The sequence below is a fragment of the Drosophila gunungcola genome, unplaced genomic scaffold, assembly GCF_025200985.1.
Source record: "Drosophila gunungcola strain Sukarami unplaced genomic scaffold, Dgunungcola_SK_2 000001F, whole genome shotgun sequence".
In the NCBI taxonomy this organism is placed as follows: Eukaryota; Metazoa; Arthropoda; class Insecta; order Diptera; family Drosophilidae; genus Drosophila; species Drosophila gunungcola.
The window spans coordinates 5,133,405-5,150,178 of NW_026453197.1; the positions used below are offsets into that span (position 1 = coordinate 5,133,405).

General features: G+C 37.4%; 1 protein-coding gene across 13 annotated transcripts in view; it reads right to left on the reverse strand.

Moving 5' to 3' along the window:
- Positions 1–583: 583 nt before the first annotated feature.
- LOC128262736 (dual specificity calcium/calmodulin-dependent 3',5'-cyclic nucleotide phosphodiesterase 1) overlaps positions 584–16,774 on the reverse strand; it is a 111,625-nt gene continuing 95,434 nt past the window's right edge. For 11 of the 13 annotated variants that reach the window (XM_052997200.1, XM_052997194.1, XM_052997195.1 and 8 more), the window contains 3 exons: positions 7,298–7,547; positions 5,010–6,168; positions 584–3,256 (listed from right to left, as the gene is read on the reverse strand). In XM_052997200.1, the coding sequence (XP_052853160.1) occupies positions 3,090–3,256; positions 5,010–6,168; positions 7,298–7,547 (1,576 nt within the window). In that variant the 3' untranslated portion in view covers positions 584–3,089. Of the gene's footprint in view, positions 3,257–4,022; positions 4,113–5,009; positions 6,169–7,297; positions 7,548–10,288; positions 10,686–16,774 lie in introns of all 13 variants that reach the window. The other 2 variants (XM_052997202.1, XR_008268373.1) reach the window with 2 other exon arrangements.

The window sequence follows — 16,774 nt, forward strand, 5'->3', positions numbered from 1 at the left end:
ATAAAAGGAGAGCAAAGCTTTCAGCATTATCTCATTTCGTTTAAAATTATAAAAGCAAAATTAATAAATGCTCGGTGTGAACACCAGTTCTACATTTGTCAAAATGCCAACCGTTCCACTGGATTTAGGTATTAACCAATGGGTTTTCCGTACAGCCCTAAGTTATTGGCAGAAAACAGTTTTAACTTGCATGACGGCCATCCAAATTTCTAGAAAAAAATCTGCTCTGTTTCGTTTTTCCCCTACTTGGCATCACTGAAAAGGTCACTCTAGATAGTTTCTTATGGCCTGATTCCAATGGCGCATTAAAACGCATTTAGCTTAATTCGCATTTACCTACAGAGGGACTCCCATAAGGCTAAAAGCCGCGTTTAAAATAAATGCGATAACAAAAGCGATTAAGTTCAGCTAATGACTTTTAATCGCACTTTATTATCGAATTGATTTGAAATTCGGCATTTAGCCTCATGGGAATCCCTGCGTATATAAATGTACACTAGGCTTAATGCGTACTACTTTTATAGAGCATTAAATACGTTGAAGATTCTAAAAACTAAATTATCAAAAAAAAAACTTCCCCCAATTAGGTTTAATAAGAATTTTTATTAGTATATTAAAAGTCATATGGTGTTATTATAGTTTACTTGAAAGTATTTCGTAATAAGCATACATCTCAGCCATATTCCTTTTTTCAAATTTCTTTTCATTTATTTACCACCGCCGTTAGTTTATGCATATTAAATGTTGAGTTTAACAAAGTAGGAAAATTAAAAACGTTTCATTAGTAGGCTTTTGATTTGCGAAAACTTGTAAAGTACACAATTAGTTTGCTTATTCGATATATAAATAACTGGGCTAGAAATGAACAGATGAAACAAGGTTATTTACAGATTTCAGTAATATGCGACTTCGCTTTTGTTTGGGTGGTGTGAACTGGCTATTTTGTTACCTTTAGTTAATGTGCATTTTGCTAATTTCCTACATCTTTTTGCATCCTGTGCAAGTTGTATTTACACAAAATGTATTTTTTAGATTATTATTAGGGGCTTTATATTTAAATAGTTTATATTATTTAAATGTAATGATTGCTTTCAACTTATATACTGTATGCATGTGTGTTCGTATCCATGTCGTTCCATCAGCTCAGGGCTTATTAGCATCTGCCCCAAAATTTTGGTCACAAACCTCTTTTAAACGTTGGCTGGAATTATGATATATATTTTTGTCTTTTCTGTGTGTTTATGGTACTACTAGACTACTTTTTGCTAATAACATTGAATCGTAAACCTCAAATATATCCATATGCATACGTTCGATTAGTATTTCTGTAGTTTGCTTATTTTTTCAACAGAGATAAATAACAACTTTGCTTTTGGTTGAAGGTCTGCAGCCTGTGTTACAGCAACTAACGCTAGGTTAATCAGGACTTTGTACAGATTTTTGAGAGAGGTCGCTATATATATACGATATATATATATATGCGCATCGCTTTGAGCGTTCAATATTGATATACATTAACATACATGTTTGTTCAATAATATTTACTTCCACATAATAGATATTCTGTCGCTATGTTTATCCCATTAATGTTTAGGAGTAGATTATTCTGCTGTGTACGTTTGTTCTGTTTCTGTTTTTGTTTCTCTTTCTGTTTGTTTGTTTGTTTGTTTTTAATTTGTGGCTACTAGTAGACATGGTATGCCGCCACCCAACGCTATACACATCTGCACCACTGGTTCGTACATTTATCGACTACCTTAATAAAGCTATGATCCCAATTTCAGCTGATAATTTGGTACCTTACTGCTAAGCACTTTTACCACTGCCCTTTGACGCTGTCTGTTGGGTTCACCCTTTCGCTTTCGCTTTCGCTTTCGCCACTTTCTCCTCATATCCGGTTGTATTACCCATGGTATTTCCCGGTTTGGTGGTAAAGAGCAGTGGTAAATCTTAAAAGAATGGTCCCGCTATCAGACATTTTGAAAAACGTTTGAAAACATTTCAAGTTGGTTAAAGAAAGGAAAACCGAAACGAAAAGAAATCAAATCCTCCTGCGACTCAAGCCCTTCCCGTCGTCCGCCCACTTTCGTCCCTCGCTCTCGTATAAAAATAAATATGTTTGTAGAAACGTGACTATTATATCCTTAACAATACATATTAAATATCCTTTTGTATAGGTAGCTATGTGCATTTGTAGAGTGGAAAGTTATAGAAATCCTTTGCCTTCGTTTTGGTTTTTGGGGAAAGTCTGTTAGGGGTTAGTGGAAAGTATATACAAGTCGTACAACTAGTTGTCAGGTAATTTTTGGTTTAGTTTTTATTTAGGTACTTAATATCTAGACAGCTCTAGACGAATTTGTCGTCCCTTCGCGAAAACCACTCACTAATTTGAGCAATTTGAGTGGTTGGTAAATGCAAAACGCAGAAATAAAGGCGAAAATAAAATATGGAAACGGTTACAAAAGTATATGTATTTAATGATAACGAAATTACATACATCGAACTTATAGAAATCATATAATAAATTCCACATTTGACTAAAACTAATAAAAGACAAGTACAACTCAAGTCTAGGTATAAATGCTCGCAACGAACCAACAAATTCACAACAAATTTCGGTTGAACTCTTCACTATTTACATCTACTCGTTTTTTGTCTGTTTGTTTTTGTGCTTGTCCCTAATATTTCCTTATGTTTTCTTTTCTTTTGTTTGTTTTCCGCTTGCAACAACAAAGTATACAGTATTTATACATATATTTATATATATATATATTTATATATATATATATATATATATATATATATATATCATTTTTAATGTTCCGCAACTAGGCCTATATAGATGATGTACGTTAGTCTAACTCTACCACAATTCACATAGAGAGCGCATCAGAAGCGGTTTGTAATTAATATTCTAGGCTGCTTCTAAGCTTAGTAAACATTATTATTGGAACCGTCCCCCCAGTTTCTTTCAGTGTAACAATCCGAATTCGTTCCGAAATTTCCTTCTGTATTTTGTATTCTAATTCTGCTTTTCCGTTTCTGTTTCAGGTTGCTGCCGCTGCCCGGCAGGTGGCGCCGATGCCAATTTAGTCGGCAGCGCCATCTGCCGACTCCGCAGTTGCCTCAGTTTGTTCGCCATCGGCCGTTTCCGTTTCCGCCGCAGCCGACTTGTTTTCCTCCTCTTCAGCCGCCGCCGCTGCTGCTGCGGCTGCAGCTTCCTCCGCCGCTGTGGCCAAAGCTCGGGCCTCGGCATCTGCAAAAGGAAACATTTTTGTAGTATTTATAATTCTCATTAATAAATTAAATAAAGAAATTTTTAAGATTTAACACGTACAAATTTACACCTTATATTTGTTTAGAACACATTTAATTTAGGTCTAGTCACCCATTTGTGAAACATTTCTTAGGAAGGCTATCAGTTTTAATCAGGGATTGAAAAAATTAGTTTTGTGACTTTTATTTTTAGAAAAGTACTAGGAATTTTATACTATTTTATTTTTAAATTGTCGGCAAAAATTAAAATTTCTATTGGTTAACTTTTATATACTTTGGAATGGAGCTATAGCTAATTTTATAAATTTAATATACGTTATATAAAGAGAAATAAATTTGGATTTAGCATATATCAATATTATATTTAAACAACTAATATTATATTTAATAAAAAATTGTAGATAACATATTTTTTTATAAAAAGTCAAGTTAGGTATTAAAATTTAGTTTGAGATGCTTGATCAGCATTTTATATGCAACTTTTTAAGTCAAACAGATCTGTGGACATGGCCTAGATATTGTCTACAATAATAATTAATAATTTTTAATAATTTTCTATTAGCGTCTTTAAAACTAAAAATGTCACATCTAAGGCAGTCCGCTTTTAGCTCTTTACAGGAATTTAATTGATATCAAACACACCATATTTTTTTTTATTTTTTTACAAATTCAGATATTTGAAATTCCTCGTTCGCAACTGCATTTGACAGCCCGCGAAATCCTTTAATTCTTCACTTGCGACTCACTTTAGTTGGTAATAGGATTGGGCTTGTATTTGATTGGGAGGGGTTCTTGAATCGCCTAATGGCCGCTCTTTCGGCGCCTGTCCATAAGCTCTGCGTAAGAAGGTTTATGAATGAATTATAAACGCCCACTGGCAGACCAAAGAGATCAAAGCGAAGGCCAGGTCAAACTCAATTAGCTCTGTTAATGTGACTACAAAAAGCGGGCCAAGTCGGCAAGCAATTAATATGATAATCAAAGAAACACTGCTCTCGAGGTACGCAAAATTTAATATTTTCGGGGAAATGGTATACAATATTTAAGGTTTTTGTCAAAAAAAGTTTTCTGGTATTTATTTTTTTTCTCATTGCTTACTTTAAATGGTAGGAAACATTACATTAATTAAATATTTAATTATTTCAAGTAAAATTTCTGTGAAAAAATTAATTTTTGTTTCAATAGGAGGAAAAAAAAATTTGTTCAGAAATGTAAAGCTATAATTTAAAAATGTATTCACTTAAAAAATAAAAAGTGAAAAATCTAAACTCTACTATAAGTTTTTTTAAATTTACATATTTAAATATTAAAAGTCACAGAAATATTTTCTAATGAAACAAATATATTAAATAATTCAATTGACATTTTAGATTGGAAAGATATACATTATTTTTTATATTTTTGTGTAACTAAAAGTCAATATTAAATATTTAAATAAATATTTAAATATTTTTCAAAGTTACTTTTTGAAGAGTTGTTTTCTTAAATACTGAACTGAGATAGTTGAAATAAAGGTAATAAAATTTATTTTTTAGAGTCACAAATACCTTTTTTGAACAACATTTTTGACAAATTTAAATAAATATTTAGCAATTTGAAAGACCTAAATAAGTGTTGCGATTTCCTAAGAAATACATTTCCTTAGCTTTGAGATTTTAAATTTAGGAATGTATTTCTTTAGCATTCCTAAAAGCGTTCTTTTTAGAGGCGACTTAAATTCTACAAAAACCCACCTTTGACGGCCTGCTCCTTCCAGATCTTCTTGTTCTCGACCAGACACGCCAGCCAGGGCTTGGGTATGTTGAACTTGGAGCCGGTGGATCCGGTGGCGCTCTTGCGGGCGAGAAACTCGGCGGTGGGCTTCGGAGCGTTGGCGGTGGCAGTTGGGGGTGCGGGAGCGGGAGCGGGGGCGTCGACCGGCTTGCCCATGCTGGGCGTGATGCCCGAGGGCGGGTGGATGCCAGTGGACGAGGCGGTGGCCTCGTGCTCCACCAGAGTGGAGGGCTTGCCCTTGTTCATCGGCGCAATGGGGGCCAGGATCAGCTCCAGCATGTCGGACATGACGCCCATGCTGGGCTCCACGATGAAGTCGATGAAGCAGATCTGCGACTCGGCGACCAGCGTGTTGTTGCGGTCGCACAGCGGACTGAAGGGCAGGCCCAGCTCCTTCTCTAAATCGCCCTGGCGGAAGAACTCCTCCAGCAGGAGCATGGTCCAGCGATGATGGACGCCCCACTGCTTGGCCGGATGCGAGATGTCGCAGCAGTGGAGCACCAGCGAGAGCACCTTCTGCTTGTCAATGGTCGCCTCTTGGAGCGTCAGCAGCTGTCGCATGGCCTTCATCTGCTGGAAGTGGTTGGTCATGTCGGTGCCCAGTACCATTTCGATGACGAGGCCACGCAGCTCACGGAACTCCTCGCGCGACAGATGCGACAAAATGTTGCAGTCGTCCTCGCGCAGCAGCCGGAAACTGGCGCTGGCATGGTGGTTCTCCAGCACGGCTCGGTCGTTGTACAGCAGCGCCGTCTCCGATCCGGACATCACGTGGAAGTTGTTGGTGGTGCCCGTGTGCTCGTAGTCGTGCAGTAGGGCCGCCAGCAGCGAGGCGAAGATCTCTAGGTCGGTCAGCCAGTTCATCAGACCCGTGTTGCACAGGCAGTAGTGGATCGTCTGCATCACGTCCACTGCGTGCAGGTTGTTGTGGTACGGGTTCCGGTAGCGGCAGTAGCCCTCCTCCACGCGGTGCAGGAACGCCTCCAGCGTCCCCGGCGCTATCTTGAACTTGTGGATCGAGCCGTAGCGGTTGAACAGCTCGTAGGCCACGTACTTCACCACCTGCCCGCTGGCCGCCTCCGTCAGCGCGAACACGTCGAATGTCCAGTCGTCCAGGTTCTGCGGGTGATTAAGTCAGGTGAAAGTTTTAAGATCAGTTCGGAAAGAATCTAAAAATAGGTGACAATTTCTATAAATGTTTATTTTTTGTTAAATGGTGAAGTTTGAATTCCTAACGGAATTAATTTTTATTTAAACTTTTTCTTATTAAAATTTATATTCTCTTTAATCTAAAAATATCTTAGTTCATTTTGTTGAGAAAAAGATAAAAAAATTTGATTTCTTTAAAACTTTAAAGCTTAAGAAGTATATTGTTTGAATTTGACTTTAAAATCTGTCATTTTTAACTTTCCAGAGGGTATAATTCTAATCGGGAGATTACAACGCAGAAGAAGACATTCCCGACCACCAAGAGAATAAATATTCTTGAGCATCAGCCAGTTAATAAAAGTACTTTAAAAACTGAAAGATTTTTAGTTCGTTTAATATCGGACGATAATGATCATAAAGCAAATATACAATGACATTATCATCAAGCAAACGCACGAACTATCGCCTAAATTATTTGAATCTGAGAAAACTCGTTTTTAATTAAAATAATATGTTCATTTTTATAACTTGTCGTATGTGGTTTAATATAGAATCTTAGCTCAACAATTCTATAATTAAGAACTGATGGGTAATATAAGCTTTGGCTGGCCGATGTTTTCTTGATAGTTAAAATGTGTTAAAATATGGGAATTGAAGAAAATATTTGATTTATCTTCACAAGCCCTTATATTTTAAGAATCATAACAATTTAAATATCTAAATACTAAACCCTTCCTGTAAAGTTCACTAAATTAATTTTATGTTTAATGAGTGTGGACGGTCTTCCACGTAGTGACTTTAAAACAATTAACTTTAGAAGAAATAAATCATAAAAAATATTTAAATTCATTAATTTCTTAACCCGTGAACAGGTGTTTTTTTTTTTGATATAGTGAAACCAATATAATAATCAAATGTATCTTGTTTCTGCAAATCACGAATTAATTTTTCTAAATTTAAAAATTCATAATTTCGCTTTGGTTATCGGGAATTTCTTTTCCTTAATTGAAATCAAAGAGTCTCGAATCAAGGAGGGGCACTAATATTTTTTTGTATTAAATATTTATTTGTTGTGTTCGATTTCTGTTCTCTGACTCACCTTGAGCAGCCTCACCACGTCCGGTGGGAAGGCGGTGAGGGCCGAGCTGGAGACGCGGCGGTACATGCGGTCCACGAAGATGCCGGCCCGGATGGCGTGGGCCACCGATCGGAACTTGGGCTTCTCGTCGCTCTTGCGCCGGCTGGTGGCCATCTGGCGGGTGAAGGTCGAGGCCAGCCACTCGCGCACCTCCGGCGGCACTGCATCCGGCTGCACCTCCGACAGCTCATCGTCCTCGTCCGCCAGGCGCCTAAACGATGGGGTTTGGGTTTGGGTTGGGTTGGGGGGTGGAAGAGATGGAATTCATTAGTTTCAATTGCATTTGGACAGCCTTTTCCGGGTTAATCAGTTACCAAAACAATACTCAATAAATTTACAAAATTAAACCGAATCTTTAAGTGGTTATCTGCTTTCGGGTTCGGCAAGCTAAAGTTAAATTCAACCAAAACAAAAGCCAAGTCGGAACATTAAAAAAATTAAAACAAAAAGTCTTGAGTTTTTGTGTGGGTTACAATTTTGCACGGAAAAAGGAAAGTTTTCTTTTTGGGGGGAAAGTAGAAACAAGGTTTAGTTTTTGTGTAAAAGTTTAATTAGTGAGCAAGGAAAATAAGTAGTAGTTCTTTGGTTAAAGTAACATTTACGGATACAGATATCTGGTACATATATATATATATATATTAGCATAAGCTACTTAACATCTCAAGAAGTTTGGAGGCGGTTGTGGGAGTGTTTTAGTGTTTTCGTGGGAGGGGTTGTGGTAGTGGTAGTGGTGCAAAAGTTGCTACTATGCAAAAAGCTGGCAAATTCAGGCAGAGTGCAGCATGCTTCGTGTGGCATGTGGGCGGGTGTATCTTGAGTGTGTGTCTTATGGGCGTGGTCGTGGCGAGTCAACGGATTTTCTTAATTGCATGCCAAGTATCTGTGAATTTTATGTGCAACATCAAAAACGAGAACAGCAGCAACAGCAGGACTTCGTGCCAAAGTCGTCAACTTGTTTACAAAAGGATCCTATAAACTTCCTAATTGGCCTCGTACACATTCATGTGGCTACCCACGCACTGTCTCTAAAATCTCCAATAATTGGCCTATTCAATGTCTTTCCATAGCAACAAAGTTTCCACCCGTTTTCGTGTGACCCATATTAAATTTCTTAAAATAATAATGGTGCCCTATCACAATACAGTTTAAAAGGCAGAGGATATTTTATAAAAGAAAGAAGAATTTTACCTAAGACATGACAAAAGAATAAAACCCATTTACAGATCTTCACTTACTCTAACTGCCAAATTAAACAATTGCCATTTAGCTAAAAATACTCTGAAATATGGCAGAGCCGAATGTTACTTTAAAAACACCTTTATGGTGCTACTTTTTAGTTTTAACCATAACAAATTTGTTTTTAATTTTATGCTTAAAGGTGTTGGTGTAAAAATATATAACAAAACTGTATATTTTTTTAAACAACTTACTCCTTTACTTACAGCTTAATTGGAGTTTAAATGGTTTAGTACATAGAGTTTAAAATCGTTTTGTTAAAAAAAAAAACTGCAATTCAACGCACCTTTAAATAAGTAAGTCATTTTGTTAAGCAAATGTACCCCAATTATTTTACAGAAGTCGAAGATTGTGAATATTAAACTTGATATTTTTCTTAGAAAACCATTTTGTTCTCATTACTTGCAATTTTCTTTTTAGCCAAAGCTTCAAAGCACTTAAGCGCTCCATAGAAACTGAAACTCTCAGATAAAATGAGACAGGCACTAAGTGAGAGGTGGGGAGGTTGGGAAAACCGACTGTCTGAAGCGCTTTTGACTTAAGCAAATTAGCGAAAGATTCAATTATGGTTAACTAGACAATTTTCCGGGCTCTAACTACTTTTCTATAGTGTTGTGTTGGTTTCGAGATCTTCGAGTGGCTCTTGGATTACTGGGTTGACATGAGATGATGCCACATACCAAATTGAGTTATTTGAGCCACAACATTAATGACGAGCCAAAGAAATTAGCGGTGAGTTTGAGTGGGGCCCGATTTTTAAGAAGAAGGCATTAATTGATGCCTTATACAAGTTTTCTTAGATACTTGATTTCAATAAGCAACTGACGATGCGTTTAAAATAGTTAAGGTAATATTTACATTAATTACGTTAATGAGACTTTCAGAATTCCTACCACATGCTTTACAATTTTTTAAAAAAATTGAATTTTTAAATGTAACTTCAAAACTTAAAAAGAGCTAAACTTTTTACGAGAGATTGTTAGATTAGTGGTTTATTTTACAAGTGCTGCTAAGAAACAATCTACTTTTGTATAACAAACCACAAGTTTATTATTTGTTTTATTTAAAATTAATTGAAGTTCAATTTTAATAAAATCCTAAACACAAATTTAAAGAGAACACCCACTAGTTTGTGTTGTTATTATTTCTATTTAATTTGTTGTCACAGAATTATCTTGACAATTTGTTAGAAAATTAAAGTGCGTTTTACGCTTTACTTTTTTGTTCTTGCACAACTTTGTTACTTTCACTTAATAGTACCCCTTCCTGATACAATTTTTAAGTTATTAAATATTAAATTCGCAAAAATGGTTTTCACCCCTACCATCATCGTTCTTGCATAACAATCCCTATAAACTGTGGCGACAGTTTGTTATGTGGATTTATTTTCTGTGCATTTCCTACCAAGTGTTGCGGTTGGGTAGTTTATTTTGCAGCAAGATAATTCACTGAGCTTTGCATTGTTCTACTGGTTTGGTTTGGTTTGGTTTGGTTTATTTTGGGCTTGGACTTGGGCTGGGGCTGTGTTGGTTTTTGGTTTTTGGCTGTTGCTGTAGAATTATTCTGTATTTAATACCATTCGCTCAGCATGGCATGCTCCGCTTCAGAGACACAAAACATGCTTTCTTTGATTTGATTTGGTTTTGGTTTGATTTGATTTTGGATTGAATTGATTTTAAGGGAACACTTTTAGAGTCTGGCAATGGCAGATCGCACCTTTTCTTCTTCTCCTGCGTCTCCTTGGCGCGATACTGAATTATGAACTGTATCAGCTCGACGGTGATGACGCTTTGTCGGCTGCTTTCACGCCTCAGACGACTCATGGCGCGAACCACGATGGTAATGATGGTCAGCCGACTGGAGCGGCTCGCCGATGGCTCCTCAGGTTCAGGTACTTTTACGCTGGGCACCGACAGGAGTGCAGGCACTACAGGCAGTTCACATACAACACCCTCCGCACGGAAACCCGGTTGGGACATGGAGTCCAAGTGGAAGTTGACTTTGTGGCAATGTCGTGCCCGCTTTTTGGCACTTGAAATTAATACATCACTTTGGGCCTTGAATTTGGGGCTCTGCCCGTCGCCCCTTCTCCACACTTCACTTTCGTAATTAGCTGGCAAAACAAAATGCGCTTTTAATGACGGGACAACAGCCAATATTTGTGCAGCACTTTTTTTTATTTTTTTTTTTTTTTCACCCGTTTTCTGTGCTTTACGGAACGGAATTCTTTATTGTCTCCGCTCGTTACCCGACTTTTGTGTACTTGGTCCGCCGCGAGTTAAGTTTAAACTGAATGGCTCCGGCGCTGCGAAGAGCGCCAGCGAAAAACCCGCTAACGGTTGGCGAAATTTGGCCAAAAGAAGCCATTCCCCACTTGCGTGCCCATGGAATGCGGAGAGTCCTGGCCCAGCAGGATTGCGTGTACAGGGCTGAACACACGCCAACTGCAGGACGAAAAGTGTATGGCCGGGAGCAAAACCGTGCTGCTAGGTGGCCCATATCAATTATGTCAGCAGTAGGACATCGCCGAGTCATGCCAAGCCCAAACAGAGAACTATTATGTACCAAAAGGCCAAAAGACACTGAGAGAATTGGTCGTCTCTCTTTTATATGCTTTGAAACCTCTGCTCTAAGTAATGGGAACAGCAAACTGATTAATATAATTTCTGTACTTTTGGAAGAAGTCTCGTTTTTTTTAATTTTCCTAAAAGCATCAAAAGTAGTTTTATTTTAAAAATCTTTAAAAATTACGTCAAGATTGTTTTAAAAAAAGACAGACAGTTTATAGGTTTTTCTGTTTTAAACACTTTTTGGACATTCGATCAAGTTGTGTTTTTCAACCTTCAATCGATAATCCGACAGGTCTAATTAGTCTTGACTTTTTGAAACTATTTTATAGTGCTCTAAGTATTATAATTTCCTTAAGCTTAGTTTAAAGACCATTTAAAATATTTTAAAACGAATTTAAAGCTCATTTTTTGATATTTATTTTCCCCTGCAGAGAACCACTCCGGTTTTTATAGATTTTGTTGTTTAAAGGCTCTGTTGGATCTTCGAAAAAATCGATTATGTTGTGTTTTAAAACGAACCGAAGGGTAATTCAACCTTTAAACTATTTTATAAGCTTCTAAAGATTATAGTTTATTTTAAAAATTAGTAAAAAAAATGGTTTAAAAGATTTGCAAACCAATTTAAAGCTAGTTTTTTATTATATCCTTTGTTTTTCAAATTTCTATCCCAAAGATTTCCCTTTCTTTCCCTTTCTCGCCGCGTATTCCCAAGCTGGAGCTAGTCCACTCGTGCACATACACTCCCATATATATTTTTACTATTTCCCACAAAACAATTACACAAAATGCTAAAAGGCATCTACAAAACAATAGCAACAAAGTAGTGGTAATAGCCAGCAGAAGTAGAGGGAATTACGGGAGCCTGATAAACACGACAACGTCACGAATTCATTTAACCAGAATTCGTAGCAACCGGCAAAAGTATCTGTGGCTGAAAGTAACTTCCTTCTGAGTCCTTGGCGTTTGCCTTTTGTTTAATGACTTGCCACGACCCCCCTCTTTTACTATGCGATTTTAGTGGGTTTGAGGGAAGTAGTGGTTCAAGGCTTCTTGGGTGGTAGGCCGCCATAAAAACAGGTCCAATCCGATACCAACAAGCCAACAAGCCAACCCCACTTTCTCCGGCTCTTTCACCAATTGCATTCCATTCGTGCGCGCTTCACTTGTTTTCTTATTTTCATTTGATTCAATTTTCATTTCTGCGGCGTGCGGCGAATTGCGTGCCACGGCGTTGGCTGAAATAAATTGCATCGGTTATTGGCACATTTGCATGAATTCTCTATAAGCATTTCATGATATGCAGTTGGCCAGCACGCGAGCTTAAAACTTGAAAACATTCCTTTAAGTCTGCACCTGTTGCAGCCGAACTCGAATAAGTGCATTTAAATTGCTCTAAAAATGATTGTTATTGCTGTGCTTTTGTAAAACTTTTTGGAAAAATGTTTTACAAAGTTTAAGAAGCCTAAACAAAGCCTATAAAAAATTAGAGGTTTCTTAGGTTTTGTTACCAAACTATTTAAAAATGTCAAATAATTATAAACATTTTTTTCACAACCTTTTTTGCAAACCCTAAACATTAAAGTTTCTGGAATATTTTCTTGAATGTTTTCTGGGTGTTGGTTGATTTTAGGGGTCATTTGATGACAGGAACTGGGGCAACAATGCTGCCACTATTGCCCCATAAAGGGGCCAATGATAATGCGTTTCCCTGAAAGCCAGCTTTTCCCTGCCCATCCACCATCACTTTCGCCGGGAAGCATGCTACTTAATAGTTATGCGTGCAATTTCCTGTACTTGTGCCCCCAGCGCTTTGTCGTCGCTCCCATGATGAGTTTGTGGGGCATTCCTGGTTGTCATCGCCATCGACGACACACGGGAAATTGCTGGCAAATTGACAGCTTTGTTTTGTGCCAATGATTTTGTGTTGTCGGCGGCTTTTGAAAACTCACCCACGAACTAGGCTCACATGTCCCCCATTACGCTGCACCACCCACTTCCCTCCCCAATGGTTATGAAATGGGCGGAGGAGGCGGAAGGACGACCGTGTAACGTAACAAACGTAACGTAACACAAAAGCCAAGAGAAGGGCTCATGGCAAGCTTGGGTATAATGCGAGGGTTGCTTTCGGAATTAATTTTTAGTGATGATCAATACCTTGAAATTAAAATTGTATTAATAAAGGCAATCAGTCAATATAACTGTTTTTCTAAGTCTGGCATTTGAGCAAATGGATTGGTAAAAAAAAAAAAATTAATTAATTTAATTAGCTTTAAATATTTTATAAGCAAAATAGACACATTGATGGAATGTTTATGTTGACAGATTCGGATTCAGTACACCGAAATCTTTGATAAAAGTATACTTTTAAACTTTTTAAAATCTCCAAAAATGTATATAATTTTATTAGAATGCCTTTACTTGTAAATTTCGGGAGTCTTAGGACCGTTTTCTTTTCATTTTGTTAAGTTAATAGTAGTCCTTAAGCTGAAGAGACATAAAATATATTTTTAGAATACCATGAGAGCAGGAAAACGGTTCTAATTGTTTAGTTACATTATTTTCTATTCACTTATATTTTGTATCCCTTTAAATTTCAACAACTTTCTATAGCAACCCTCGCATGTCAACGTACGCCCACGGCTTTGTGTGATTAAAGTGCGTATTCGCTTTGTATTACCAGCAAGGCGGAAGACAGGACACGGACAAAACAGGACAGGAGAAGACCTAATAGCAGGACAACAGCACGGCCCGAAGGTCCTTTCATTTGATGCGACTATTTTGGATACATTTCCCAACCCACTGGCCCATCCTTCGGCACTTCGAGTTGCCGATGTGGCAGAAATTGGCAGTTAACATCATTTGTTATTGATTTTCGCATTGCGTATCAGCTGTGCTGATACGTTCGTCCTCAAGGTGGGGTCGATTGTCCTGCGGCTATTTGCTTTTTTTTGGGTCACTCCCATTGTACTCGCCGGAAGATGATTGATGAGAGTGGACGACGTTTAGCCACTATAGTACTCCCAATATATAATATATATATATATATATGGTAACCTTCAACTTGGGGCCACGGGGGATTGGGAATGGGTGTTGACCCAATTCTTGTGCGGTCGATGGGGGTTTGCCTCTGACTCATTTGAATATAAGTAGTTGGCAATTTTAATTGGTTTCTCGCCCTGCAGCAGCTGCAGGTATAACCTATTAATTATAATGCACATACATCACTTAACGCGAACGGACAGTTCGCCACTCTACCAATCAGAGGTAATGACTATTAGTTCCAATTACTTGCTTGCCACGCCCTGTCGCTGCCGCTGACGCCTCTTCTGCTCCTGGGGCATAATTGCAGAATTTTCCCTTTAATTGTGATTTATTGAATAATTGGTATAAATTTTTTTTGGAGTGCTCCCAACTTTTTTCACATTTTTTGTCACTGTTTTGCCCGATCAGCGCGATGTGCGATGTGTGTGCAGAGTCCGAAAACGAAAACACATTAAATTTATTTGCACCTTATCGGCATGAATGAAGCCGCAAAATGGCATTTAATTTGTGAATTTTGAACAATAGATATCTGCGCCGTTGATTACGACATTCACATGCACGCATACCCATGAGCAGTTTGATATCTACCTCAAATTTTACAGAATTTCTGATTCCTGCACTTCTCCGTATTGTTCTTTTTGAAGTTTTATTATTATTTGTTTTTATCATAATTAAACAAAGCCAAAATTGCGTCAGCGACGGCGGCAATGATAAGATACTTTGGATATTGTGGGTACTTTTATTGGACTTCAGTGTAAGCAATTATGCAAATTGAATATCAGCCTAGTAAATGGGAATACAAAAAATTTGATCTTTTTTTTTACTATAATTTCATTAGATTTTATTATATTTATTTTTTATTATATTATTTGTTTATAAAACAACTTTTATTCAATTATTAATGGTAATGGCTTTAATTTCATTCTAAATAACTTAGTAAATTCCCCAGAGTTTTAAAGTTTGTATCATCTTTGCTCCTTTTTGACGATTTGTCTTTATAAATCGAAAGTGGGCGACGTTAACGCCCACCTTTTAAGAGCTTAAAACCAAAGCCTGGGATTTGTTGGCCTGATTTGGGAGGCTTTTAGTGGGGACAGTTCCTCGCAGATTGTCTTGCCAAAAACCAGAAACAACCGGCTGACTTGCGAGCTTTGCCAAAACTGACACGCTAAACTAATTTCGCTGGCGACGGTGGCACATGTAAACCGAATTAAAGTGACAGCCTGCCTCCTGGAGGACGCACATCCTCCGTACTCCGTGCTCCTTACCAGCGGCGCTTGGCTTGATTAATTTTTGGCCGACAAGTGGGGGACGCAAATCATCATCTGTGTGTGGGGCTTTTGTGGTGACGAAGTGCAGGGTGCGGGTAATTGCGTATTTTGCGAGTGAAGACACAAAAAGACAGCAGAAGCAATCACACAAATGCACTCGGAAAAAGTACGATCTAAACATTATTTTAATTTGATAATGTAAAAGAGGAAAACAATGGACAACTGAATTTATTACGTATAAAACGTTTACCCAGAGAAAAACCCCAGTAAAATTAAACACTAAATTATTTCAATGTAACAATGTTTTTTTTTTTTAATTTAAACTTAAAATAAACTAAAAACGCGATAATGTCCAATAGAAAAATTTTAGATTTAAATTTGATTTTTTATTTAAAAATACATTTTTCATCTTTAAAATAAAAATGAAAGTGTAACACATTTCGGGGCTAAATCAGTAGCCAAAATATTTAATTCAAAGTTAAAATTTGGAATGAAAGTTTATGTAATGTTTCCATTAAGAGTTACGGATTGCTGGTGTCCAAAAATAAATTCCCACAATAGTTTTTAGTACCACTTTATAATTATTTTATTACAATTTTAAAAGGACACTGAACGTTAATCAGCCTAAAAATTTAAAAGAGTTGTTATTATAAAATATAATGTAAATACCCTTCAGTGCATTGTATAAAAAAAAATTGTATAAATTAAAATTGTAATGTATTTAGGTTTGGAATGAAAATTAAATTGTTGTGCAAGCCACTTATCATTATTAAATCTTGTCAACAAATTAAGCAAATCAAAATGTCCTGAATTTTTGTAAAAAAAGTTACATGTTTAAGCTTTTAAAATAATTGAACCACTGCTTTAATACAAATGAAGGCAAATTAGTACCAATACCCAAAGGCATTTATCTGCAATTTGTAACAAGTTTTCCGCCTTTAGTGCTACATTTGCCGAGTGCATTAACATCAAATACAGACAGATATGGAGTTACAGATATGGAGGTACAGATGATGGGAGGACAAACCGCAGGCGGATGATGCGTCGTTTATTGGCGTTGTCGCCGTAGTCGTTCTCGTGGATGTGACTGTGGCGACGGGCGTAGCTCAGGACGTGCGTGGAGCTGGGGGAGGCCGAGGAGCGTGCCGAGTTGCATCTGGACGGAAAAACAAGTACAAGTGACAAACATGATGCAGCTCTCTGCCCTCTGGCTTCAATTTTGAATTTAATTTATGGCCCCCCAAACCCGATATACCCATGCCAAAAAGAAGTAACTAGAACAATGGCTCCGGATTGGTCTGACTTTGCGTGTCAAGGCT